Genomic DNA, 26,754 nt, shown 5'->3' on the forward strand with positions numbered 1-26,754 from the left:
GTCACCTCAGGTGCTACAAAGTTGGCAGTATAACATGGAGTTAAGAGAAGTCCATTTTCTCCTCGAAGTTGTTTGGCAAACCCAAAATCACAGATCCTAATAGAATCAGCATTGGTCGAGTCATCCATATATAAAATATTACTAGGCTTAAGGTCTCGATGAACAACCTTGAAAATAAAATAAAATGAAAGACACTTTAAATGTTAGTTCCAAATAAACACCTGCAAAACAAAAATTCGTTCTAAGTATTTTTTCTTATTTACAAAACCTTTGTGTTTCTTTTGGCAATGCCACTTTCACTGAGAAAATGCAAAACTGGATTACCCATAAAGCAATTATTTAACCTCGATTTACCAAGGACTGTTTTAACCTCTATGCTTATTATGCTGTTCACATCAATTACTGGCCTCCTCCAGACATTCCTGTTCTTAGAGTATAAAATCTTATCTGTTGTCATCTTTGTCTGGGCCACTGCTGACCATTCTACTATAGTCATCATACATTATACTTTAAATCACAATTCAGGTGATGACTTGTGAGGTGAAAGCATTTGGAAACCACTTCTTTATTGATATGCAATGTTTAAAGAGTAAAAAACTATTTGACTCTATTTTGTGTGTAGTTTATGGGAAAAACACCCTAATTTGACATCTAATATAGATAAGAAAAAAAAAACACATAAGAGAAGGCACGATTTCTGCTCAGAAGAATCAACTATAGGTTACTCACAAGTGAATTATTCGTTGCAACCCAGAAAGTCTCATCTGCTATCAAATCAATAGAGTCCTGGGCTCAGGAGGGAATAACATCTGGCAATAGAAGGAATGACTACATATTTCTGTAGCTATAGTTCTTCTGACTATATTCCTAAATCAGGTTTTTAAAAAAAAATTAGTCATGTGAATCTGACAATTTTAGAGCTTGCAAGTCTTCTGGTTCAACCTCCTCATGTTAGAGATGAGGAAATAAAGAGGTTCAAGGTTACACAACCAATTAGTGGCAGAGCCAAGACCAGAACTCAGGTCTCCTGATTCCTAATCCAAATGCCTCCCACCATAGAATGCTGCTGCTGTTCAGTATTATTTCCCACATTACTTTCCTACATCAGTATGTTTTAATCAATCAAACTTTGTACAATTTAAAGCATTTCATCTTCTGTCTTCCTTATAAAAACTAAGCCATGATTTCTTCTTAATTTATTTCAGGATGTTCCCTATATAGCTACTCTTTCTTGATGTCAGACTTTTAATAAAATCCTTCACAAACCAAATTCCTTTAACTGATGGTATAATGGGAGGATATCCAGGCTCCCAAGCTCCCTCTGTCATTACTGCAGACACCAGGAAGAGAGATGTGTAGAGAATGAAATAATACAGCCTACCGACCAACAAACACTGTGTCTGCAGCCTCAATATTACTGTATAAGATGGAAATGTGCCATATGTGCCCTTACACAATTCTTTTATGTTTTACTGTTGAATTCAGAAGAGGTTTAGGAGGAAATTTAAATAATAATTAGGTAAGTGTTAGTTAACTGATTAAAAAGGAGTTAAATTAGGGCCCTCAGGCACAAAGCAGAGAATTAATAAGGCATACGTGGTTTCACTAATTCCTTAACCTTTCCAATATCATGAGTTCTATGACTATGATGCTCATAAAGTATCTAAGTGACATAAAATGTGATAGAAAGCTGAAGTTACATCACTTTCTATACAAGTGGGGGAAAACATTAATTTCATTGAGAACTACATTCTCTCGACACTCCTCCCCTGCCCTTGGACCCCCTCCCTGAAATGCTTAGGAAGCAGTGGTACAGGAGAAAACCACTGCATTTGAAGTCAGAAGTCTCTGCTTTGCCATTTACCACCTGAATGATCTCAGGCAAGTCACTTAACATTGCTAAGCTTCAGGTACCTCACCGGTAAAATGGGGTGGGAGTGGGGCAGGGAATGGAACATAGGCCTAAATCATGTCTCAAGTCTCCTCTAATTCTAAAATCCTCTGATCCTATTTATACTAAGTCAATCCAACCATGTCACTCCCTTGGCTTAAAAAGCTTTAGTAGCTCTTCTTTATCTATCAAATAAAGTCCAAATTCCTCGGCCTGGTATTTAGGGCCCTTCCTAATCTGACCCCGGACCTGCTTAGCCTAGTCTCATTCCCCTATCACTTCCCTCTGTATCTTATTTTCTAGCTAAAATGGACTACTTATCATTCTCCAGAACTTTCCACACTGGGTCATTTCTGAGCAGTTAGTGAAGTTAGTCCCCTCACCAGAAAGGTCTTCCCTCCCATCTTCATGTCTGTTCTCTAAAGTGCCATTCTTCAATAGCCAGTTTAAATGCAACCTCTTACGTGAAGTTGGAGTGATGAATCTTTCTCTTCAGAGTGCTTATACATTATTATTTGCACTTCTCTTATAACACTTACTAAATAGCATGCTATATAATATTTATAACTACATTTTATCTTCCTGAAGAGATCAGAAGCTCTTTGTGAGCTAGAACTGTAGCTCACCCATTTCTGAATCCAACTTCAGCAAAGATTTATTAAGCTCCTACTATGTGCCAGGAACTGTGCTAAACACCATGGATACAAAAAGAAGCAAAGAACAGTCCTTATCTTTTAGAGAGCTTACAACTGAATGGGGGGAAACAACAACTAAATATATACAAACAAACTATATGCAGGATAAGTGGGAAATAATTAAAAGAGAGAAGGTACCAGAATTAAGAGGGATTGGGAAAAGCTTCCTCTAGAAGAAGAGATTTTAGTTGGAACTTGAAACCAGGAAAGCCAGTAGGTAAAGATGAGAGGGGAAACGTGTTCTAGGTATAGGGGACAGCCAGAAAAAATGGCCAGAGCTGAGAGATGGAGTGCCTTATTTGTGGAACAGGAAGAAGGCCAGGGTTACTGGACTGAAGAATACATGGTGGCAAATAATTTGTAAGAAGTCATCTAGGTTGTGACCCTGAGTGACTGTTGGGATGGAGTTGTCCTCTACAGTAATAGGAAAGATAGGAGGAGGTGAGTATTTAGGGAGAAAGATATTGAGCTGTTTTGACACGCTGAGGTTACGACATTCGTTGGACATCCAGTTCAATATGTCTGAAAGGCAGTTGGAGATGCCAGATTAGAGGTCACCAGAGAGACTGGGGCAGACGAGGTAGACTTAAGAATCATCAGCATAGAGACGATCATTAAATCCATGGGAGCTCATTAATGAAATCACTAAATGAAAAAGCATAGTGGGAGAGAGAAGAAGAGAACCCAGGATAGAACCCTGCAGGGCACCTATGGTTGAAGGGTAGGATTTGAATGAGCATCCAACAAAAGAAATTGAGGAATGGTCCGATAGGCAGAAGGGGAACATGTATCTCTAAATGTGCCAAAAGTAGAAATGGACTAGATGGGCAGATGTAATTTAGTGGTACAACACTGCAATGGTTGTAACACTGGTTTTTAAGGTAGCCAGGTGGTGCAGCAGGCAGAGCCCCTGGCCTGGAGTCAGGAAGACTTAAGTTCAAATGAGGTCTTAGATACTTATTAGCTGTGTAAGAACTTGGGCAAGTCACCCGACCTCTGTTTGCCTGACCTTTCTCATCTATAAAACAGGTATAATAATAGCCCCTACCCCTCCCAGGGTTGTTGGAAGATGGTATAAGATAAAAATTGTAAAATGCTAAGCAGAGTGCTGCACAGATAGCACTATATAAATGTTAGTTATTGCCACCACTATTATTATTTAAATTGGATACAGTCACCTGCTTAGGATGGTTTTACTATATTTTAGTCTAAGGGAAGGAGAAGAATTGAGATGGTTTGCCAAAGTGCCCCTTCTATTCCATTCCTTTGAGTTTATACAAATAAGGCATCGGAATTAAATTGAATACAAGAATTTTATGACTTACTCCTTGACAATGAAGGTAGTCAACTGTTTTAGTTATTATATATAGTACATCACTAGCCTCCCGTTCTGAAAAATATTTTTGTCTGAGAATACGATCGAGTAGTTCTCCTCCCTTCATCAATTCGGTAACAAGGTAAACATATCTACCATCATCATAGACCTATTTTAAAAAAAAAAAGAAAGAAAGGTGATTTGAATTTTTATATTTTTACCATTACATTTCTTTCTTTAAATTACATTTTATTTTTTCCAATCACTGACAACATGCCTTCTCACTCTCCTATTGGGAGATGAAACACTTTTGTTACAAACACTTATTCAAGCAAAACAAATTACAGCACTAGCCATATCCACTAAAAATGCCTCAGTGTGCACTCTGAAGACATCACCTTCCTGTCGGGAGGTGAGCACTATGTTTCATTATGAGCTCTCGGGAACTGTAGTATTGTATCACATTCATATAGCATAACTTGGTCAGCCATTCTCCAATATCACCTATTTAAAGAAACTTAAAGAAACTTCATGACCCCAGTTTCTAAACACAATTGTCTAAAACCAAAAGTGATCCGACCAAAGGCCTGTGAGCCCTGTTTTGGCAAACACTACAATAGCCTACAAGCCCACACCAATAATGTATAGCAGCGGTTTGAGCAGGGCAGAGGTAGTGGTCAGGTTCTAAATAACTGGGAACCAGCTTTTGTCACTGGAATCCTCAGATTCTTCCAAGAAGCAGCTTGTACATGCTGTTTACAAAAATCAAACATATTTATATATGATCTAACACAAATCCAGAAAGCATTCATCAGACTGCTTAACATTCATTGGATTTTTAAAAAACTAATACCTACATCCTTTAAAGTGATAATGTTGGGGTGTTGTCCATAGCGCATCAAAATTTCGATTTCTTCTGAAGGATCTCTCTTACTTTTGTCAATTATCTGAGAAATAAAATGGGGGAGAAGCTCAGGTAAAGTAAAAATGTTATTTTCTTTATCATAAAAGCATCAAAAAGTATCATGAAAACTTTTCCAGTTATAGGATATAGGCATAGTCTGTAGCCTAGAAATACCTCACGATATTTACATTTGAACAAAGAAATATATTTTCCTTTTATTTTATCCTTTCTTTAAAAGAAAGTATAAAGGTATTGATGCAAATAGTAAATTAAAAGCTATGTTTTGACACATAATTTTCTACTTGAAACTATTTTAAATGCTGACCCAAGCGATTATTGAGCAATAATGAAGATTACTTTTCAATCACAATATGTTGTTTTTGAAAGTACTACATATTTTAAAGTAAGAATGAAAAATATGAAATTCACCGTTCTACAAAAGAAATTCTTGGCAAAATGAGATGTGAACTCAGATTCCTCTCCTTGATTTTCTTTCCCTCCGAACTACCCTGCTCCAGAGAGAAGCTAACCAAAGCAGATCACTTCAACTTTAAATATAGAAAAAAAAAGAAATTTAGAGCCTATACCTTCACTGCAAATTCCATGTTAGTAGCTGTGTGTATACATCGCTTGCAAACAGAATAGGAGCCAACACCAATATCCTCCTTTGGTTCATACACATCATTAAATTGTGCATTGCTTCCATGTAGTTGCTTTGAAAAAATAAGGGAAAATTTGGTAATACATTAAAAATGTATTTGGCCATCAAGGAAAACTGAAACTTGACTTCCTAAAATTTTCTGTGTTTATTTCCTAACTCTGCATTTAAGAGAAACCTTAAAAATCATGTAAAAAACTGAGTTTGAGAAAAGCATATGTTCACAATATAAACAGCTCAAATAAATGATCAACCAAGTTTAAATTACAGACACTCTGAATTCTTTTATAGGAGACTAATCAACAAACGTATAAAGCCCCAACTATGTTTCTAGTCCCAAAATAAACAAATCACCACAGTGCATCAGTCATATTGTCTATTTGTTTCTTTAAAGAATACTTCTTAATTTTAAAAATATGACCATTCTTCACATTTTCCCAAATGCAAAGTCGAAAAAAAATTTTTTTAAATACACTATCATAGAGAGCACTGATAATACAGGACGGTCAATGACATGCTTTAACAAACTCTTTTTTAAAGGAAAAATTGATTCTATAACTGGAAAAACAATTAGATGCGACTTACCTGTACTATTGGTAAAATATTTGTGAGGGGAGAAATTTTCTGATCTTCTATGGTGGTAGTGGCGACAAAGCTAAATCCTTTGAAAAGCTGATGTGCATTAGCACTGGGTGGAACTCCAGGGGAATCTAGTTTTTTACAAACACATATTTCATTAAAATTCAAAAATTTTCACAGCATATAATTTTACTCTTTTGGGCTGAAAGCAGATCTTGATTTTAAAAATGGAACTCTACTAAAACAAAGATGTTTTCACTTTTAAAATATAAGATTCATTAGTACAGAAGGCCTTATTCCCTTTTGTCCCAAATCCCTCCACTACTAAAACACTGAGAAGACTGAAGGAAATCTAAAATACATTTTTTTTTTTTAAAAATTCACATATCATGACCAGTCTTAGCTTTCTCCTCATTTTTTGCTCCTTTCCCTTCTAAATATCCCTATTTCAAAATTCCTCTTGACTCTAGTTCCTAAAGGCTACTGTCTAAACAAAAGTGATTCACCAAAAGGCTTCTGAGTCTGATTTTGGCAAACGCTATACGGGCCCCCACCAATGATGTAGCAACACACTCCAAGCAGGGCAGACATTGGTCAGGTTCTAAATAACTGGGAATTGGCTTTTATCACCACATTTCTCAGATTCTTCCAATAAGCTTGTATATTCTGTTTACAAAAATCAACTGTATTTATAGATGATCTGATGCTAAATAATCCATTAAGCATAATTATTTCACAGTCAAACTTTATATTTTTTTAACTTTTACCTGAGGAGTAAAATACTCATTTAATTAAACTTAACTTAATCCATATAAATGTGTTTTACCTTTGGGTGTTTTTGCAGTAAATTCAGGATCAAAACAAAATGTGTCTTCTGGTTTTCCAGAAGCAGGTTTGAATGGGGGTTGAATTTCTCTTCTATATAATTTCTAAAAGAAGCAGTAACAGGGCAATGCAAAAACTTACTACATGCACAAATTATTCTGTTTTCCAAGATAAAGAAGATGATAGTCATAGCTTAATATTAACAAGTCATACAAAATGACAATACATTAAGAGTACAAATGGAGCAGGAAATATTTACCATATAAATTTCAATAGACTTCAGATATCTGCTAATAAAATAAGTTCATTAAACCTGATAGATGATGTAGTAAACTCAATGAGCAGGCCAAGGAACATAATGAGGATGGAGATGCTAACAGTTACAATCATAAGAGCTGAGAATATTCAACTTCAAATTTTATTAAAAATTGGTCAAATTGCCTAGTGATGACTACACATACCCATATGGCCATGCAGGAATAACTAGTAAAATTCAAGGATTCTGAAGTAGCATTTCTATAACATGAAATTCTTCCATACTTTGTGATACCTGAAAACCTGAAATACATTTAGAATCTCAAAACGTTTCTGTGGTTTTTTTACGACCTAGGAAATATAAATGAAAACAGGCTGTTTTGTTTTCAGGTGAGACACATTAAAGAATTCTCAAATTTAACCTTGATCATCAGTACAACTGGATAAAGTTTATTTTTCAGACACACAAAACAGCCTGAAGGCAAGGTATGAAACACTGGGGTTTTTTCTACTAAAGAACCACTGACCTGCAGAACAAAATCAGAGATCAGTAAACATAAAGCAACTTTAATTTTATTTAGAAAAAACTTTTTTGCAAAATTAGAGACTATATAACTTTTAAATGAAAAAATAAAAAAATACTTTTTGTTCTCTATTATGACTAGTCAAGGGAAAGAAACAGTGTAGGGAAGAAGGAAGTAGGGAAGGAGATAGAGAAGAAAACCGAGAGAGAAATTTTCATGGAATACCGCCTATATCCTACAGTTCTTTAAGGTATCGTCTAAAGATTTTTAAACTGTTACATTTTTGCCTCCACATGCATAAGTCAAGGCAATGAATTATGTTACTTGCCCTGCAAGCCAGATGCAATAAAGCCAAGGGGGCAGGTAGTTTCCCATTTCCATCCCCATCCTAGAAAGTTTGCCAAAAACTTCTTCCGAGTATGACAAACAGGCCATTCCAAGCACAAAAATTATGCAATATGCCTAAATACTGCAATGATAAATATTACATATACATTTCAGTTCTTCAAGGGTCTGTGGTTTCACTGGAAGGAGTACTCCTTCCACTATGCAGACCACAACTCCTCCATTCCTAAGTGACAGTCTTTGAGCTGCTGTGGCCAAAAAAGTCATCACCTGGTGGCCAACACACTAATAATAAGCCTCTCCAAACTTAGCTACGACTGTCCTCAGACAACAGACACAAAGTCCATTGCCGGGCCTGTAAATCGAAGCTTTTCAAACTTGGTAGAACCTGCCAGAGCTTGTGCTCCACTGGCAGAGCCTTCAAGAACCCGGGGTCACCTCCACGCCACGATGAGGCATCAGAGTAGCACTTTAGTGGAGGACTACATACACAGAAAGTGAAGAGAAGAGTTGAGAGACAAATAAAAACAATGAAATTAGATTTTCTAAATGAAGAGTGCACAAGTGGGGGCCTTAACTCCTTTAAAACTTTTCTAAATATAACATTTCATTAAAAACTCAAATTACTTTCCCATCTTCATTCCTCTTTCTATTTGCCTTAATAAGTAACAATTGTTAGAAAGGATTTCAAGAGCATCTTGCAATTTCATTACAGAAATAGGGTCAAAATCTAAAGAGATTTAGAGTAGAGTAATGGAACTTCACAAACTGGAAAAGATCATCTAATAAAATGTTATTTTACATGTAAGAAAACTGGAGTACAGTCAGTTACTAAGTAAGTACCAAGGCTGAAATTTGAACCCAGGTCCCCAATCCTAAATCTAACTTCAATTCTTTCCACTCCACCACACTAGAAATCACTACAGATAGAAAAAAATTAAACATGAAGATTTTCTTAGAGTCTATTAACCATGAATCTACTGACCTACTAAGCTGAATTAAGCTGAACTGTTAAGTATTTGGGTCAATAGTCATTTTATAATGTACCTGTAAGTTAAAATGTCACACTGAAATTTAAATACAGAATTTGAATTTATCACTTAGTAAAGTACATACACAATTATCTTCTTTTCCAATCTACTTTGTTCATGTACTATAAAGCTATCTTCTAACAAGAGCTAGAAGAGTTATTTATTAATTCAAACTGCACTGCGCTATACTTACATTCCAGTCAATAGTTGAAAAGAAAAGATGTCTTTTGATTTCTTCCACTCCATCTGAACCAGCTCCTTTAAAAATGGAATAAATTTTTTTATTGGTATGGCTTTCTTATTCTTATTACTCCATTTCAAGGATCAATCCTATAGGTAAATCTTAAATCTTTCATTTCTAGGCAGTTGTGGTGTGCAAACTTTTATCTGGCAGTCTATCACCTAGAGTTTCTGCCTATCTATGGTACAATGATAACTGATATTCACAATGATTTTCAAGCATCATTGCTGAAGATACTGGCATACCTTCTAAATCAGTGGAAAGATTAAATTATGGTCAGTAGAGAGTTAGCACAAAAAAAAAAACATTTTATTTGTTCTAAATGAACAATCATAGCCAGTGTGCAGAATAGAGAAAATTTTAAAATCAATTTAAATTTCATTTCATACATATTATATTAGAATGTAAATTCCTTGCAAGTAGGGATCCCTTTATTCTTTATGTTTTTATCAGTAGTGCCTAGCACATAATAGGTGCAAAATAAATAGTTGTTGACAGAATACATATGGGAATAATGACTAGAATATAGAAATGGAAAGGCATATACCTTGTTCAAAAGAAACATCTAATAGAAGAGAGAGCAGCAGCAAGGGTTAAGAAGGTAGTTAATTGGGGGCAGGTGGGTGGCTCAGTAGATTGAGAGCCAGGCCTAGAGATGGGAGGCCCTGGGTTCAAATTTGGCCTCAGACACTTTCTAGTTGTGTGACCTTGGGCTTGGGCAAGTCACTTAACTCCTATTGTCTAGCCCTTACTGCTCTTCTGCCTTAGAATCAATATGCAGTATTGATTCTATGACAGAAGGTAAGGGTTTTTTTTAAAAAAGAAGGTTGCAATTATATGGAAATACATAAATTTAAGGGAATAGATTAGTGGATAGTATTTGAGTGAAAAGGAAGATAAAATAAGTGATGCGTGTTTGTTGTGGGGGTGTATTCTACAGATTGCCTAGCCAGATGGAAGATACAGATAATGTTTTGTTAATATAAATCCTGGTAGAGGCAAAGTACAATGTAGGTAGCTCTTGGTAAGTTGATTCTGGAGCTGCAAAGTAGGACAATAGACAGAGCAGCATCAGGCCTGGAGTTGGGAGGATCTGGGCTCAAATCTAGCATCAGACACTTCCTGACTGTGTGACCCTGGGAAAGTCATTTAACCCTGATTGCCTAGCCCTCACTGCTCTACTTTCTTAGAATGGACACTAAGGAGGGCAGCTAGGTGGTTCAATGGAATGAGAGCCAGGTCCAGAGATGAGAGGTCCTGGGTTCAAATTGGCCTCAGACATTTATTAGCTATGTGACTTTGGGCAAGTTACTTAACTCCCATTGCTTAGCTATTGCCACTCTTCTGCTTTAGAACCAACACATGATACTGGTTCTAAGATGGAAGGTAAGGGTTTAAAAAAAAGAATTGATACTAAGACAGAGTTTAAAACGACAGGGTTTAAGGGTTAAAAAGAAATGAAGAAAGGAAGCGAGACAAAGATGGAGGGAGATAAGGAGATAAGGCGGAGTGAGGGAAGAAGGAAGGAAGGAGATTCTATTAAAAATAAAACTGAGATTTTTTTTCACTTGTTTTGTCATGCTGACATTTTCACCATACAAAAGGATTGAAAGTCAATGGCTAACCAAGAAGGAAAAACTAGCTGGAAAAGTAAAAGTGGTTAAGAGAAAATGACCATGACATTTTGAAGTTCATAATGAGAGAAAGAGGGGAACTCCTCTCAGGGCATCATGCCCTCGACTTTAGAAAATCAGTAATATAAAAATTCAGAGAAAAGCTGACTTCTTTACAGATGAGCTATAAAAGGTAAACAGCTCAAGAGGAAGCATTTGTGACCACTTTAAAAGAACATGGTCATCAGTAGTCAACTAGAGCTATGCATAAATCATGTCATACTAGTTCATATTCCATTTCTGAAAGAACTTTCCCAGTTCCAGAGCTAGTAAGTGTGTGAGGCAAGATATAAATTCAGGCCTTCCTAACTCTAAGTCCTAACCCCCTATCTAATATGTCACTGAGCTGCCATCACTAATGTTGTTGTTTGATCACATCTGACTCTTTGTAATCCCTGTGTGGTATTTTCTTGGAAAAGATACTGGAATGGTTGGCCATTTCCTTTTCCAGCTCATTTTACAGATGAGGAAATTGAGGCAAACAGGGTTCAATGACGTGCCCAGAGTTGTACAAAAACTAAGTGTCTGAGGCTGCATTTGAACGCAGGTCTTCCTGACTCTAGGACCAGCCCCTCATCCACTCGGCCACCCAGTTGCCTCTACTAACATGTTACACTCCCTACCATAATCCTATAATTCAACCACCTTAGCTGAAATTATGATAATATTGATTTCACTTCTGTTTTTGATTTTCAAGTCCTTGTTCAGGGTTCCCTTATTTCAGCTGAACATCATATCCTTTAATCATTCTTATTTATTGCTATTTTTATCTGATTCTGATCTTACTTTTGACAAGACAACAAGCTGACTGACATATACCCTTGACTCAGGGATAATACGACTATGTCAATTACAAGTATTTTCTTTTCTGTTAAAACAAAATCAATTTCAATCTCTTAAGGTGTTATTTGGTTCTCAACATGTCTGGCACCTACCAATTTTTCTCTTGAAGAATATAATCTATAAGTCTTTGTCCTCCTACAATCTTTCTTCCTGAATTACACTTGCCTATTTATTTTCCCCATTCTCACCATTTTTCTACCTTCGTATGGAAGTCCCTAAGTACGAGAGTGCATGTTGATATAATTTGGAGAGCCTTTTGAAGTTATTCATTAAATTTTTCTTCCATTTCTTCTTCAGCCACCATGTTGGTGCATAGGTTATAATTATTTTTCATGGTGACATTTGTATAGATATTTTTCCTTATTAGTACTATAATGCATGATGTCCAAATATCCTACAAAATGTTTTGGGCTTCCTGTGGGCATACAATAAAATTCTGCATAAGACTATATTTATCCCTATTCAATTTAACCTTAAATTCAGCTGAAGTTTTGGTCCTATTGAGATTATTTTGGATTTAGGCTTTTAAAGGGTCAGGGTTCCTTTGGGATTTATGTCATTTGCAAATTTGATAAGGCTGCCATCAATTCCATTATCTTAGCTACTGATAAAAATGTTAGTCAGAACAGGACCAAGCCCAAGACATTCCACAGGAGACTTCTTTCCAATTTGATATCCATCTCTTAATGACTCCTCTTTCAGTCTTGTCATTCAGCCAGTTTCAAATTCACTTTCCTACAGTACTGACTACCTTATATTTCTTAATGCTGCACATGGGAATAGAATGGGTCAACAAGCATATGGCTAGCATTATTCTAGACATTAGATACACAAACACAAAGAGGACATGCAAGACTTGGTGACAAGCTTTTCTGAAATCTAGATCAATGGTATGTATAGCATTTCTCAGATCTACCAGTCTAAGAACCTTGTGGAAAAAGTAAATGAAGTAAATCTAGCCTTACCCACTCTTAATGAAGTCATGCTGGTCTTGGACATCGAAGTCAAGTTTACTGGTCTAAATTTTTCTGACTCTTTCCTTTTTTGAAAATGGGAACCAACATTTGTCCTCAAGTTCTACAGTCTCTCTCCCATTATCTCTGGCAATGGTTCGGAAATCAGAGGAGACTTGGACTTAACCACTATACATGTGGAAAAGAACTGGGAATTTTATTTGAAGACAAGTTCAATAGGGTCAACCCAGCTATTAGTAAACTAATGTCATTCTGGCCCTATAGATAAAGGGAAATCATTCTACTCTAGCATGTGTTAGTTGAGACACGTTTACACTACTGCATCTAGTTCAGGGAATCCCTCTTAAAGAAGAATTACAATGTTTACAGAGGACAACCAGTAAGAAAATTATGTCATATGAGGAACAGCTCAACAGACTAGGGCCATTAAACATGGAAAAGAGAAAGAGGTAAATGATTGCTGTCTTCAAATGTCCAAAGGACTATCATGTGTAAGAGAGAACATAACTGTCCTTTTTTCCCATGGATAGAAATTACTGGGAGAAGGAAAGATGTCCAGCAAAGCTTTGTAACAATAGCATGAGCTAGTAATGAGAGTGTTTAAGTAATGGCTGATCAATCATTTGTCATGGACATTATGGAGAAGAGTCTTATGCTGGAAAGAAAACTAACTTCTAGATGATTCATAAGGTCCCTTCTTTACAATCTTGTGACTTCTTTAAGAAACTGATGATCGATGTATATATGGCAATCTCTTACTATCCAAGACATTTGTTTAAGTGAGAATATTCATCCTTCAACACTGCAGAAAGTTCAACAAGTATTTTATCAATAGTCAAATCTGGAATTCAAACCATTAATGAATACCATTAAATTAAAATAAATCATAAAACTGAAAAATATCATCCACCTCAAAAAATATGCAGTACACTTTGCTACAGAAACTATGAAACATAAGAATACCTAATCTATTTGAAGGATTTCTTTTGAATAACATCCTTAGAAGACTTTGTGCTTCAGGGCTAAGAAACTGAGGCATTCCAAGTTTTGCTCTGGAAAATAAAATTTTAGGAAATTTAACTTAACAACAATCTGTACTTTAAAACTTACCATACAATAGACTTTTATACTCTGAGTATTTTTCACAATGGCAGATAGAATGTTCCCTTTATAGTACTAGCAAGAAAACAGTCTATAACTGAAAAATATCATTTTTATTTACATTTTTAACTATGATAAATTTCTAAAAGCAGGAGCTTCGATTGTTGTTGGGGGAGGGGGGGTAATGGTGTACCAAAAGAAAAATGTAAGAGTTATACTTACTTCAATATCATATTCATGGTCTCATTTCTGTCTTTACCTTGAAAAGGCAGAGTACCAGTGAGCATTTCAAACTACAACAAAAAATACCAAAAGTTCATTATTATGTATGATTGGGATACACGCATGACATTTTCTTTCAAAGTATGATCATGGGCAAAACTAGGACTAAGATACTGTATGCCTGACTTTCTGGAAACCACCTAACAACTGGTGTCTCTAGCTTCTTTCTGTATAACTCAAAGGTGGTAAATTAAACCAACCAAATACTCTAAGGTCCAAAGAAACCTATAAATCTCCAGAGATACATTATTTTTCTTCTAAAATAAAAATGAGTTACTTGAAAGAATGTAATGATCAAGGGAAATCATTACTTAAATACAAATTTAAAGATATTCAAGAAAGACTTAAGATATCTTGCATCCTTCCCATTCAAATATACCAGATGGGGAATAATTTTATTCCTGTTTATATATATATATATGTATATATATATATGTTTAAACATTATAATTGGGTAAAGTTCAGAATCAACATAATAAAATATTATGATAAAAGACATAAAGTAACTATAGCATAATATTAAGGAAATAAGTTTTCTAAAAAGATATTTAGAAAGATTGAAGACAGAAACAAAATAGAGTAGTCCCAATATTACACACCACCACAACTCATTAAATCATTTTTTTCAATGCTATACAAGTATTTTAAAATTTCAATTAGTCCTATTTAATTGTTAAAGAGTTAATTTAATAATGGCTTTGGCCTTGATCCTATATTCTCTCTCTAGATCTCATGAACTCATTTATTCTGTTGTATAGAGAGCATTCTTCACTCTAAGTCTCAAGCCTGGATACTTCTCTCACTCATGCTTCCATTTTGCATTTCTCAGAACAATGCTTTTTGGTGACAACTGCCATATATTCATTCCCAGATTATTACAATAGCCCCCTATATGGTTTCTCTGCCTCTAGTCTTCTAACCAATTAATCCATTTTACATAATGCTATAAGATTAACTTTTCAAAAAACAAAGCTTTCATTGCATATCTCACCTGCTTAAGAATCTTTAATAGCTCCTATACTGCCTATCTCTTCAAGGTCAAATTCTTTGGGCTTGGTTTTGAAAGCCCTCTCTCTATGACCTGATCCTACCTTATCAACTTAACCTCATTTCTTACAACCCCCAACACCGGCCTTGTGCAAGCCAGACAGATATTCCTCACTGCTCCCCACCCTCCCAAGCTGTGGTCATTCCCACGCCTATCTTTTCCAAAGGTATTCCTCCTCAGAGTAGTATTATCTACCTTGCCCAATTTTACTCATCCTTCCAAAGGTCCCACTCAAGCCTCAACTCACCTGCTGCAGAAGTCTCCTCCAGCTATTCTAAGTCATACTAATTTTATCCTTCTCTGAATCTTGTTGTATTTATGGTGAGCACTAAAAAGGTTTTCATTTCATTGTTCTCAGTGATGCATGCGCGTATGTGTATGTGTGTATATGTTTATATGCATTTATTTAGGCATGTGATCTGGAGGCAAGTCTTTGCTGTGGGCAATAATGTCATACATGCAGTAATGCCATACATGCCTATCAATACTAAGTGTACAATAGAGGCTTAGCATTTATTTCTAAGAGCACAGAAATTATATGGTGTTAAATGAACTAAAATTTAATAGCAAAATACCTCTGATGTAAAATGTTTTCATGAAAAACAAACACTTCCACAAATTTTATATATAATTATGTATCCAATCGATCAGGACATATTTGTTATACTACTGCTGATTAGCACTATGGGGCATATGAAATGAAAGGAAGACAGTCTCTGTCCTAAAGGAAATGACAAACATCCATAGGTTGGGTGTCTGTGTGTGTATGTGTGTTAGTTAAAATCTGTGGTAGCAACTCTAAGTATGACAACATATAATTGTTAAATGCTTTAGTTTTTCACCTAGAATCTGACAGATTCTAGAGGAGGACCTTTGAGTCTAAATAACAGTGTCCCTATTTACAACTATCTAGTAAGATAAAGACAAGATTAAGAACTTAAAGGTATCTAGTAACTCAGCACCAACTAATCACAAATTCTCAAAACGTTCCTCCATCCCCACTCCCCATCAGGTGACAAAGCATTTAAATAGAAAGCGGTAAAAAATACCAGTTTTCATTGTCTAACTATGGTCACAACCCAGAAAAGTAATGCCAAAAAATAGATGTTGAATCAGCATTTATGGAAGGACAGAACATGTAGCTTACCATTAAGACGCCAAATGACCACCAATCAGCACTCTGGGTATGGCCTCGCCTGTTTACCACTTCAGGAGCCATGTACTCTACTGTACCACAAAATGAGTAGGCCTTCTTTTCTTGGTCTACAGATTCTTTGCTGAGTCCAAAATCTAAAATAATAGTGTTATAAAAAAAGCCATTTGAAGATCTCCAGGATATCAAAATCTCCTGCAGAAGTACAACATGCTGTGGTGTCTTAAAGCAGTATATTTATGGACAGACAGATTTACTCTTAAAAGCATAGTAATGTGAGGACATTACAGATTTGCTAACATTAACATTATGAAATTCACTCTTATCAACGTCTACAAAAACTACATACGTTTAAAATTGGTTTGAAAAGTAAATATTTAAATGCTGAAGTGCTCAAAATATGTGTTTCTTAGGTCTCCACTCACAACTATAGCTTTTTTTTCTAAATGAGAACATCACAAACTACCTATTTGGAAGCCTACCATATTGATCTAAGTTTTGCTGCTTTAGACCAAAATGGAGGAGGCCATTTCAATGTTTCTTTTTGCAAAGGTAGGGGTGGCATTAAGAGGGAGGAAGGGGACAAAAATATTTGCTTTAGCCTGCCTGACTGTAGAGGATTTGCTGAGTCTTTCCTCTATTTTGTTAAATAATTATAAATTAGATTCTCAGTATCATTTTGTGTATTCATCTTTACAGTGGACTACTTTTATTTTGCTGTTCTAAGAAGTTTTAATTATCATGCCATCTACTTACAAAATGTAAACATCCTTGGCTCAATTCTCTTATTACCTCTACTCAGTCTAAAAATATACTTTCAAAGTCTTGAAAAGAGAATTAGCTATTCTTTTTTTCTTGGAGGAGGGGAAGGGAGAGGAGGGTGAGTAAGAAGGAAAAGGGGGTGGAAGTAAAGAAAAGAGAATGCTTTTACTTCCTCTGTTAAACTTCTGAAGGTTTGTCTCCAGAGTCTCATTCTTAGATTCCCATGCTGAGGAAGGTCTTCTGCTCATATTGTTTAACCCTGACAAAACGGATGTTTTTCACACGAATTTTTTTTTAGCAACAAATTTTTTAAAGGGAACGAAATACATAAAAAGACAATATCAAGAGTAAGCAACTGGGGGCAGCTAGGTGGCTCTGTGGATTGAGAGCAGAAAGTCAGGCCCAGAGATGGGAGGTCCTGATTCAAATCTGGTCTCAGCCATTTCCTAGCTGTGTGATCCTGAGCAAGTCACTTAACCCCCACTGCCTAGCTCTTACCACTTTTCTGCCAGTATTGATTCCAAGGCAGAAGGTAAAGACTTTTTTTTAAGTATAAGAGCAAATGAATTATTAAGTACAGGTCTTTTCTAAATTGCTCATGGGAGAAGAAAATATTTTCTCTGAAGAAAAGCTCTCAAAATAAATCCAAACTCTTCTCTGAATTATTTTTTTAAAACTGTAGCTGATTATGGCACCTTCACTAGTTCCTCCTAAGTGGCTTTTCTTTTCATACACATGCTCAGAAGAGAACTGTATGTTTTTAAATGCACACCATAATTTAACACTCGTTAATCTGACAAGAACCTTAGAAAAAGATTTAAAGATATAAGCATTAGTTTATGTGGGCATATTTTTCTCCAATTCCTTAAAGGAAACCTGGGGTTACAGGAGGTAAAGGTAAAAATGGCGAGTATTCCAAGCAAAGGAACATATATATATATATATATATATATATATATATATATATATATATATAGAGAGAGAGAGAGAGAGAGAGAGAGAGAGAGAGAGAGAGAGAGACAGGAGAGAGAGCATCACATATGAGGAACATGAAGGCCATTTTGTCAGACCTCACAGAAGAGAGTAACATAGAGAACTCGGCTGGAAAGGTAGGAGGGGTCAGATCATGGACTCTAAATGCCAAATAGAGGAATTTCCATTTGATCCTGGAGGCAATGGGGAGTCATTAGAGTTTTCTAAATGTGTCTGATGGGGTGGGGTCAGGTCTCTGCTTTAGTAAAATCACTTTGGTAGTTGTATGCTGGATAGGTTGGAAAAGGTAGAGATTTCATTCAGGTAGGAAGATCATTTAATATATCATAAGACTAAAGGCAGAAGTTACTTGGCACCATTTATTTACCCAAATAACCTTATGTCGTATGGAAACTTTAATGAAATCTGTCTCTGGTTGGCCCTAACCCAAAAGGAAAGGCATTAACTTTGCACACTGAGTTGTTACTTTAAAATTCAAATTATAGCTACATCACTACACAGCTTTCACCTCACACAGTTTCCTTTTTATCTTCCCCCAGCTCATTCCATTTCCTATATGCTCTTCCTAGAGACACACACAAAAAAGAGACTGAGGTTATGAATCAAAAGAACTCCCTAAGGCAACTTTGAACCTCGGCATTCATGGTATTAGCCCACGCTGCTATCTCAGAGTAGTATATTACAATACTGATGATTCTGTGGAAACTTACCTTTAAATTGCAGAGATCTCAAAAATTTCTGTAAAGACCATCAAGACTTAATCTTTTTTAAAAAATAATGTTGATGAGTAAAATAAAATATATGTCCTACTTAAAACATGACTTAGGGTCCAATAGATTTTAAAACACTAGCATTTCTCCCAGATGAAGAATTATGCAAATATGTCTGAACAGGACAGTATCAACTCCGTACATTTCATCCTTCCCCCTAAACTTACCAATATCCACTGCAATTAGAACAAATAGAGAGTTAACTTACCTACCATTTAAATGAATTAATTAATAGGTAAGATATAAATCCAAATCAAGAAATGGGGAAAGGGAAAATAAACCTAGACAAGTCAGTTATTGAAATAAGTGAAATATCCAGGTATAGAAAGATTAATTGTACTGAGAATTTACATACCTGTTAACTTGATATGTCCTGCTTCATCAAGCAAAATGCTGAAAATTAAAATTCACATTTACCAATGTATATAAGAGTAAAACATTTATACACAAAACATTTATTAAAACTATCACAAACTTAAGAAAAGCCAATTTCCAATGGTTAATTTGATGAAGTGGCAATTTATAAAAGTGACTAGCACAATTAAAATCAATGGATTACTTAAGAAATAAGACCTCTACTTTTTCACAAAACTAAGTAAAATATATAATAGAGAATGCAAAAGAACATTGAATTAGAACTTGAGTTAACAGTGGCTGTTTACAGCCGTTACTTTACTTTTCTGGCTTCAGGTCCCGGTATACAATCCCCAGGCTGTGCAGATGATCCAAAGCAAGGGCAAGTTCGGCAAGGTAGAATTTCACATCTTCCTCTGTAAACATAACCTAATAAAAACTGGAGAGATTTACTTTTTGATCTCTGCCTTAGTGGCTAAAAAAAATCACATTTTAAAAATTTGTTCTTCAAAATCAAAGAGCTGCAACATTAAGGAATGAATTATCTCAAAGAGAAATTCTCTGGAAAACTAAAATCTGCTCTTTTACACACTCAACCTTGTCTCCTATGAGCTTTTTTTTAAATGAAGATGTTTAAAAACCATCTCTTTGCTTTCTGAACTGAGGCTTCTCTGGATGCCTTAAGTCATTACTATGAAGCTGAATTATTATAGCATGAAATAAGTACGAGATGCCTTCAGGAGTTATTAGATAAGTGACTTTGCAGGAGAGCTGATGCTGCTGTGCTATCTTTCTCTTCTAAAGTTAATAATCTGCAATGTAAAACCATTATTTTACTGGGCTTACAATTTCACTAGAGTTGAGAATTCCCAGTGAAGAAACTCCCACCAACTGTTTTGCAACTTATAGAGTTATCTATGATCACTAAGGTGAAGTGACTTGCTCAGGATCACTTCCTTTATGTCAGAAGTGGGACAGGAAGCCAGGGATTTCTGACTTCTGGGCCAGCTTCCTATGCACTATACCACATTGCCTCTCCAGGAAAACCTAAGTATACCACTGTTCTTGAATATTAATTAAGAGTATATAAGCTACTTATTTCACTTGAGGGGAAGCCTCAAGAATCAGAAAGTTTGTTAAGGACTGATATATCATGAACTTTTGGAGTCCTGTCACCTGCCATACCCTTGCACACCAGAGGGCCCTTACTTAGCCTCCTTGGCATTGCCATTTGCCCTATAGTAGAAGCCTCTTCTGTGTGTGTTCTCCCCTACTCAGAATGTGAGGTCTTTGAGAACAGAGACTGCCTTAGTGGTCTTTATGTGTCACCAACCTTTAGTACGATGTCTGGCATAGAGTGGGCTTAAAATCAATGCTTACTGATACCATTTCATTCCATGAAGCTTGACAGATAGTGAAATGAATTACTAAATACAATAAACTTAAAGAAAAAAGGACTGTACACAACTAGACAGCAGGATTTAGAGCTTAAAGAAGTTCCTTATTTGTACATGCCTATTACCTTACTTAAAGAATATGTTATCTCTCAGAAGAAACTAGTCACAAAGATGCCAGGGCTACAGCCCTGCTCCTGCACTCTCACATCTGTCCTTACAATATCCTTTTCCGATATACAATTACAATGTCCTTTTCCAATATACTTTCTTGGCTAAATGAAGATCAAGGCTGTTCACTATTTTTATTGGAGGTATTTTCCTCTTTGTTTTTTTTTTGCTGGGTGGGGGGGAAGTGGGGGAAGGGGAGTAGAGGGAGGAGAATGCCAGGGGCTGCTTCATTCAAAAAACAAGACATACTTAGAAATACACAATAATATCACAATATTAGCCATCTTTACTGCCTTTAAAAAATTATGCTTTTTATACAAGTGTGGTATTACTATGAAAAAATTAACCAAGAACAGATTCTGTTCATACTATGAGCTAAGAGTCCTATAATTTAGAAACCAATCCAAACCAGAGGCTACAGATCCCATTTTCCTCCTGTCAGATAAATGAATGGCCTAGTTACTGATTTTCACGAGAATAGTATTAAAAGTGCTGGCTATTAATTCTCTAATACTCCAAGGTGAGCATTATCCAGATTTTACTGACTTGATCACAATTGAGCCTTTAGGAAGCAGAGATTTAGACAGTCTCTACTCAGGAGAATTTACCCCTAAGAGTTTGGGTGTGTTGCTGATTCACGCTGGGTAGTCAGGCTCCTGAAGGCTAGGACCCCTTTCTCAGAATCATGTGCTTAAATGAACAAAACAAAACACAAAGGATTGCAAAGGAAACTTATATGAGGTACTCCAAAAGCTTAGTGAAGATTCAGGCTTTAACAGCTTAACACCACACTAAGACTTTGGGGGCATTCTAATAAAATCCACTTGTCAAAGTATTTTTAAAAACCAATACCTGGACCCTAAGTTAAGAACCTCTAGTTTAGAAGAAAACTGAGATTGAATGTCAGAAAGAATGCCTTAAAGAACACATTTTATCAAGGTTCTTCTGTTAGGTAAAGAAGTTCCTCCTTTTCCTCCTCTCACCAACACTTATTACTTTTTAAAAATTTTAACAGCTGCAATTTATCTAGCATAATTTGGTTTATAAATATGGGATCCTTGACAGAATCTGCTATACAATGAATTCTATCTACTCAATACACTAATTGTCCACTGAATTTGGCAGTGGCACACTAAGTAACATCTGAGATAGGAAGGTATAAAGTGAGATTGGCCACCTAGAGGACGCCCTTAATTCTTGCTCCATATTTGCTTCCTCTTATCACCTCAGGAGTTACAAAATTCATAGAAATAAAAATAACTCATCCGTATTAACCCACTTAGAAATATGAAAGGAAGACCTGAGGCTTCTTATAGTCTTTCATGAATGCAAATCCTGAGGGCACTCGAGCAGCTTCTATATCCATAGTCTTAACCTTATCCCTACCAACTTTGTCCAACCATTTATGTTGCTTGAGAGCCTAGAACTGAAATACATCTCACATGTAATCATCAAAATGTTCTCCAAGACAGTCAGACACAAGACTCAATTAAAAGGCATATCCAGGAAGTAAAATAAACTGGGACTTGCAAAATCATTTAGACTGAATTTCCTAAAAAATTGTTGACAAGCCACTCCCCAATTGATAAATGGGCAAGGGACATGAAGAGGCAGTTTTCAGATGAAGAAATCAAAATTATCAATAAGCACATGAAAAAGTGTTCTAAATGCCTCCTGATTAGAGAAATGCAAATCAAAAGATTGGCCAATATGGCAGCAAAGGAAAGTGATAGATGTTGGAGGGGATATGGCAAAATTTGGATACTAATACACTGCTGGTGGAGTTGTAAATAGGTCCAACCATTCTGGAGGGCAATTTGGAATTATGTGTAAAGGGCTTTAAAAGAATGCCTGCCCCTTGATCCAGCCATACCACTGCTGACTTTGTACCCCAAAGAGATAATAAGGAAAAAGACTTGCACAAAAATATTTATAGCTGTGCTCTTTGTGGTAGCAAAACATTGGAAAATGAGGGAGTGTCCATCGATTGTGGAATGGCTGAACACATTGTGGTATCTGCTGGTGATGGAATACTATTGTGCTCAAAGGAATAATGAACTGGAGGAATTCCATGTGAACTGGAACTACCTCCAGGAATTGATGCAGAGTGAAAGGAGCAGAGCCAGAAGAACATTGTACACGGAGACTGATACATTATGGCACAATCAAATGTAATAGACTTTTCTACTAGTCGCAATGCAATGATCTAGGACAATCCAAAGGAACTTATGAGAAAGAAAGCTATCCACATCCAGAGAAAGAACTGTGGAAACAGAAATTCAGAAGAAAAACGTATGATTGATCACATAGTTCAATATGGATATGATTAGGGTTTTAATGTTAAAAGATCACTCTACTGCAAATATGAATAACATAGAAATAGGTTTTGAACAATGACACATGTATAACCCAGTGGAACTGCTTGTCAGTTCTGGGAGGGGGAGAGAAGGGAGGAGGAATCATGAATCATGTAACCATGGAAAAATATTATAAATAAAAAAATAAAAATAAAAAATGTTTTGGCATTGTTACCATTTTCAAATTAAAGGACCTATAGTATATAGTTATAAGTAGATGCTTACCTCTTTGGATAATCTTGTAAATACATCTCCTCCCCTGAGAAAATCCAATATTAAATACAGCTTCCCTTCAGTCTGAAAGGCTAATCAAAAATTAGAAATTTAGTGAAGAAGAAACTCTTACAAGATTAAATGTCTTTCTACTATTTACAAGTTTGTTTTTAAGGTAAAGTACTCAGGAACAGGAGGTCAATGGCATAATCCACTTTAAAGGACTACCATCAGATAACATTTCAAATCTGAAGTTAAGTCCAGTGTTGACTAGAGCTAGCTTCCTCTTCCCTGAAATTCAGGTCCTCATGTACAGGACTCCTTGGATAACTGCCCATAGCATGGAAAACTTGATTTTATAAAGGTGCATGCTTTATTACTCAACATCAGCCTAAGACTAAGAGGCAGGGAGATTGGGAACACTATCTGCCCTCATACATGCATTTCCATTAGGGAGTCAGACAATGAGAGATTAGTGTGGTTCTTAAAGCTGACTTTATATCATTATATCACCTAGCAAAATGCTTAAATGAATGTTAACATAAATATGTTATTTCTTAAAAGAACCTAGAAGAGAACAAAATCATTTTGGAGGTGAGGTGGAAAGGAGAGGGGTTATGTCAAAGTGTCATATACATTGCTCACATCTATTTCATTCTAAATCCAACCTAATAACCTGTTAAGCACCGATTAGATGTCACTCACTGGGTTAGATTAAACAAGTTATCTTTCACTGGTTTGATACTGACTTTATGTACTCTTAGCCTAGGAAAATGAAGAAACATTTTTAAGTTCAATGGCAGCTGAAACAAGTATAAATACTGTTTAGACTGCTTTGGGATTAAAGGAGAAATCTTGGTGGCTTTACTCTTCTATTTTCCTCTCATCACACACTTCCTCATATTATATTTAGCTGGGTACATGGGAAATAAAATGTCAAATGTAAGCCCCTTGAGGGTAGGGACGGCCGTTTTTCAGTTTTGTATTTCTAGCACCAAGCACAGTGTGCCTCACATGTAGTGAGCACATTTAATAAAAAGTATATTTGTTCTCCATTTATTTAGGAATTCCTGTCTACTAAACAGTATTTCATATTACAAAAGTTGATGCTATAAACTCAAAGTTTTCCATTATTCTCAAGAAAAAGGTGGCAGACTATCTAATTGTAGCTAGCAAGTAGATTATTCTGATGAGTTAGAATTATATTTGACTGTTGCTAATTAGAGATGGGAAGCACAATGCAGATTAGAAAATAGTGAAAAACAGACAATGCCTACCATAGTGCAATTTGACAATAAATGGATGATTTACTTCTACTAGTATATCCCTCTCCATCTTTGTACGAACTCTATCTCGAACTGAAAAGGAAAGATAGAAACAGTATTACTTTACATAAGTTTAACAAAAAAGAAATCCAACACTAAAACATTCAGTAGATATTTGTACAGAGAAGCAGCGTGGCTTTGGATACAGAGAGCTGGGCTCAAAAACAGGACAATGTGGGTTCAATTTCTGTCTCTGACACAGGCTGGTTATGTGACTCTGGGCAAGTCATTTAACTTGAAGAACCTTCACAACTCTAGAATTATAAGGTGCAGAGAAGGTGCTGACCTGCCAATACTTGTAGAAGAAATCCCCTCAGAAAGTAGTTCCCTATACAGATGAAATCACAGGTCCAGTTCCCAGCCTTATACATTTTTCACATTTACAGGTAGCTGAAATCTATACTTAACAATATATAGTTTAAAGTTGAAAAAACTAATAGTTAAGTAATTGTTTTTAAGTAAACAAAAAACTTAAGTAAACAAACAAAAGACGTCTTATATGATTAATGAAATGTTTCCAAATGCTTACTATTTGGCGATGCCACGTTTAGCCCTTAAAAAGCCATAAAACTGAGTTAAATGTGAGAAATCTCATTGAAAACCATAACAGATTAGCTTTAATCCGCCTCACAGAAAGAGATAAAGCAGTACAAATTAACACGTATTCATCAATGTACACATATGAATGCTTAAATGAGTTGGTGAAAGAAAGACCAAGGTGAATAAAATCTACTCAATTGATGAATATATGTGGGCCCTGATGAATATATGTAACTGTGATCCAAAATAAATGTATACAACTGTAGGCAAATGTTTTTGTATTCATGGCTTCTTTTAAAAAATTTTTAAATTTAAATTTCTATTTCTTTCTTTCTTTTTTATGTATTCATGATTCTAAAATGTTTATTCAAGAAGATGGAGTAAAGATGAAAGTACTGAAAGAATAATTTTAGGGAGAAGAGAAATAATTATGTATTAGTATATGCACCAGTCACATTTATATAGGATTTCAGAGTTTCAAAGCACTTTGCATTCACCATCTCATCTGGATCTCATAACAATCCTGACTTATGCAGCACAGATGTCATTACCCCCATTTTAGAGATGAGGAAACTGAGAGCAGCCCAAGATCTCACAGCTATTTTATCCATAAAAGTCCACATTTGAACTCTGGTCCTCTCATTACACATCCAATACTCTTATCACACCCCACTGTTCCTCAAATTCCAAATAACTGAATGGTATTTACATTACTTTGCAAGCTTAAAATTCCCAACAGGACAAAAACATACACACTAAAGGAATGCTTCATATAAATATTAACAAATTGAATTTTATAAGACAGTTGTTAAAAGATACAAAGACATCTAAGTTCTATAAGCATTATAAAACAAATTTTAAAACTCTCTTTTTCAAGTGATACTTCAATAAATGTTCTACCTTTTAAAGAAGCTTTTTTCAATACTTTCATTGCATAAAGCTGCCCAGCATCCGGACCAATTATCTTCCTTACAAGAAAAACCTGAGGTTGGGGGGAGAAAAATAACATTCCTTTCAGGTTAATATTATCATAAAAGCACAAACATTTACAGATTTCCAATTTTGAAGATGTCTGCTCCTTTCATAAGTTACATTACGTTCTTGAGCTGCTTAATTACTTCATTTTCTTCATTACTTCCACAAGAACTTATTAAACCTTGCCTGCACGCATTGTACTATAGTCAGTCATCAAGAATTTATTAAATACCGACTACGGAACAGGCATAGTACTTTACTGTGTTACCAGCCAAAGGTATAAAAAAAGGCAAAAGACAGTCGACTAGTCTCTGCTATCAAAGAACTCATAGCCTAAGGGGGGAGGCAACGTGCAAACACCTATGTACAAACAAGCCATAGGCGGGATAAATTGGAGATAATTGGTTGAGGGAAGACATTAACATTAAATGAGATCAGGAAAACCTTGTTAAAGAAGAGGGAAATTTAGCTTGAAGTTGAAAGAAGCCGGGGGAGCAAGGAGGTAGAGATGAAGAAGGAGAACATTGCAGGTACCAGGGACAGACACTGAAAATGCCTGGGAA

At 35.7% G+C, this 26,754-nt stretch overlaps 1 protein-coding gene across 1 annotated transcript in view; it reads right to left on the reverse strand.

Moving 5' to 3' along the window:
- The window catches only part of RPS6KA6 (ribosomal protein S6 kinase A6), an 87,212-nt gene that overhangs the window by 25,780 nt on the left and 34,678 nt on the right, over positions 1–26,754 (reverse strand). Inside the window, exons 3-17 of the mRNA XM_044682724.1 lie at positions 26,117–26,198; positions 24,629–24,709; positions 23,364–23,443; positions 19,539–19,645; positions 19,218–19,255; positions 16,332–16,474; positions 14,077–14,147; positions 13,717–13,805; positions 9,216–9,280; positions 6,869–6,971; positions 6,049–6,173; positions 5,393–5,518; positions 4,759–4,848; positions 3,912–4,070; positions 6–167 (exon numbers count right to left, since the gene is read on the reverse strand). Of these exons, the coding sequence (XP_044538659.1) occupies positions 6–167; positions 3,912–4,070; positions 4,759–4,848; positions 5,393–5,518; positions 6,049–6,173; positions 6,869–6,971; positions 9,216–9,280; positions 13,717–13,805; positions 14,077–14,147; positions 16,332–16,474; positions 19,218–19,255; positions 19,539–19,645; positions 23,364–23,443; positions 24,629–24,709; positions 26,117–26,198 (1,521 nt within the window). The remainder of the gene's footprint in view (positions 1–5; positions 168–3,911; positions 4,071–4,758; positions 4,849–5,392; positions 5,519–6,048; positions 6,174–6,868; positions 6,972–9,215; positions 9,281–13,716; positions 13,806–14,076; positions 14,148–16,331; positions 16,475–19,217; positions 19,256–19,538; positions 19,646–23,363; positions 23,444–24,628; positions 24,710–26,116; positions 26,199–26,754) is intronic.

Source organism: Gracilinanus agilis, chromosome X, assembly GCF_016433145.1.
Source record: "Gracilinanus agilis isolate LMUSP501 chromosome X, AgileGrace, whole genome shotgun sequence".
NCBI lineage: Eukaryota > Metazoa > Chordata > Mammalia > Didelphimorphia > Didelphidae > Gracilinanus > Gracilinanus agilis.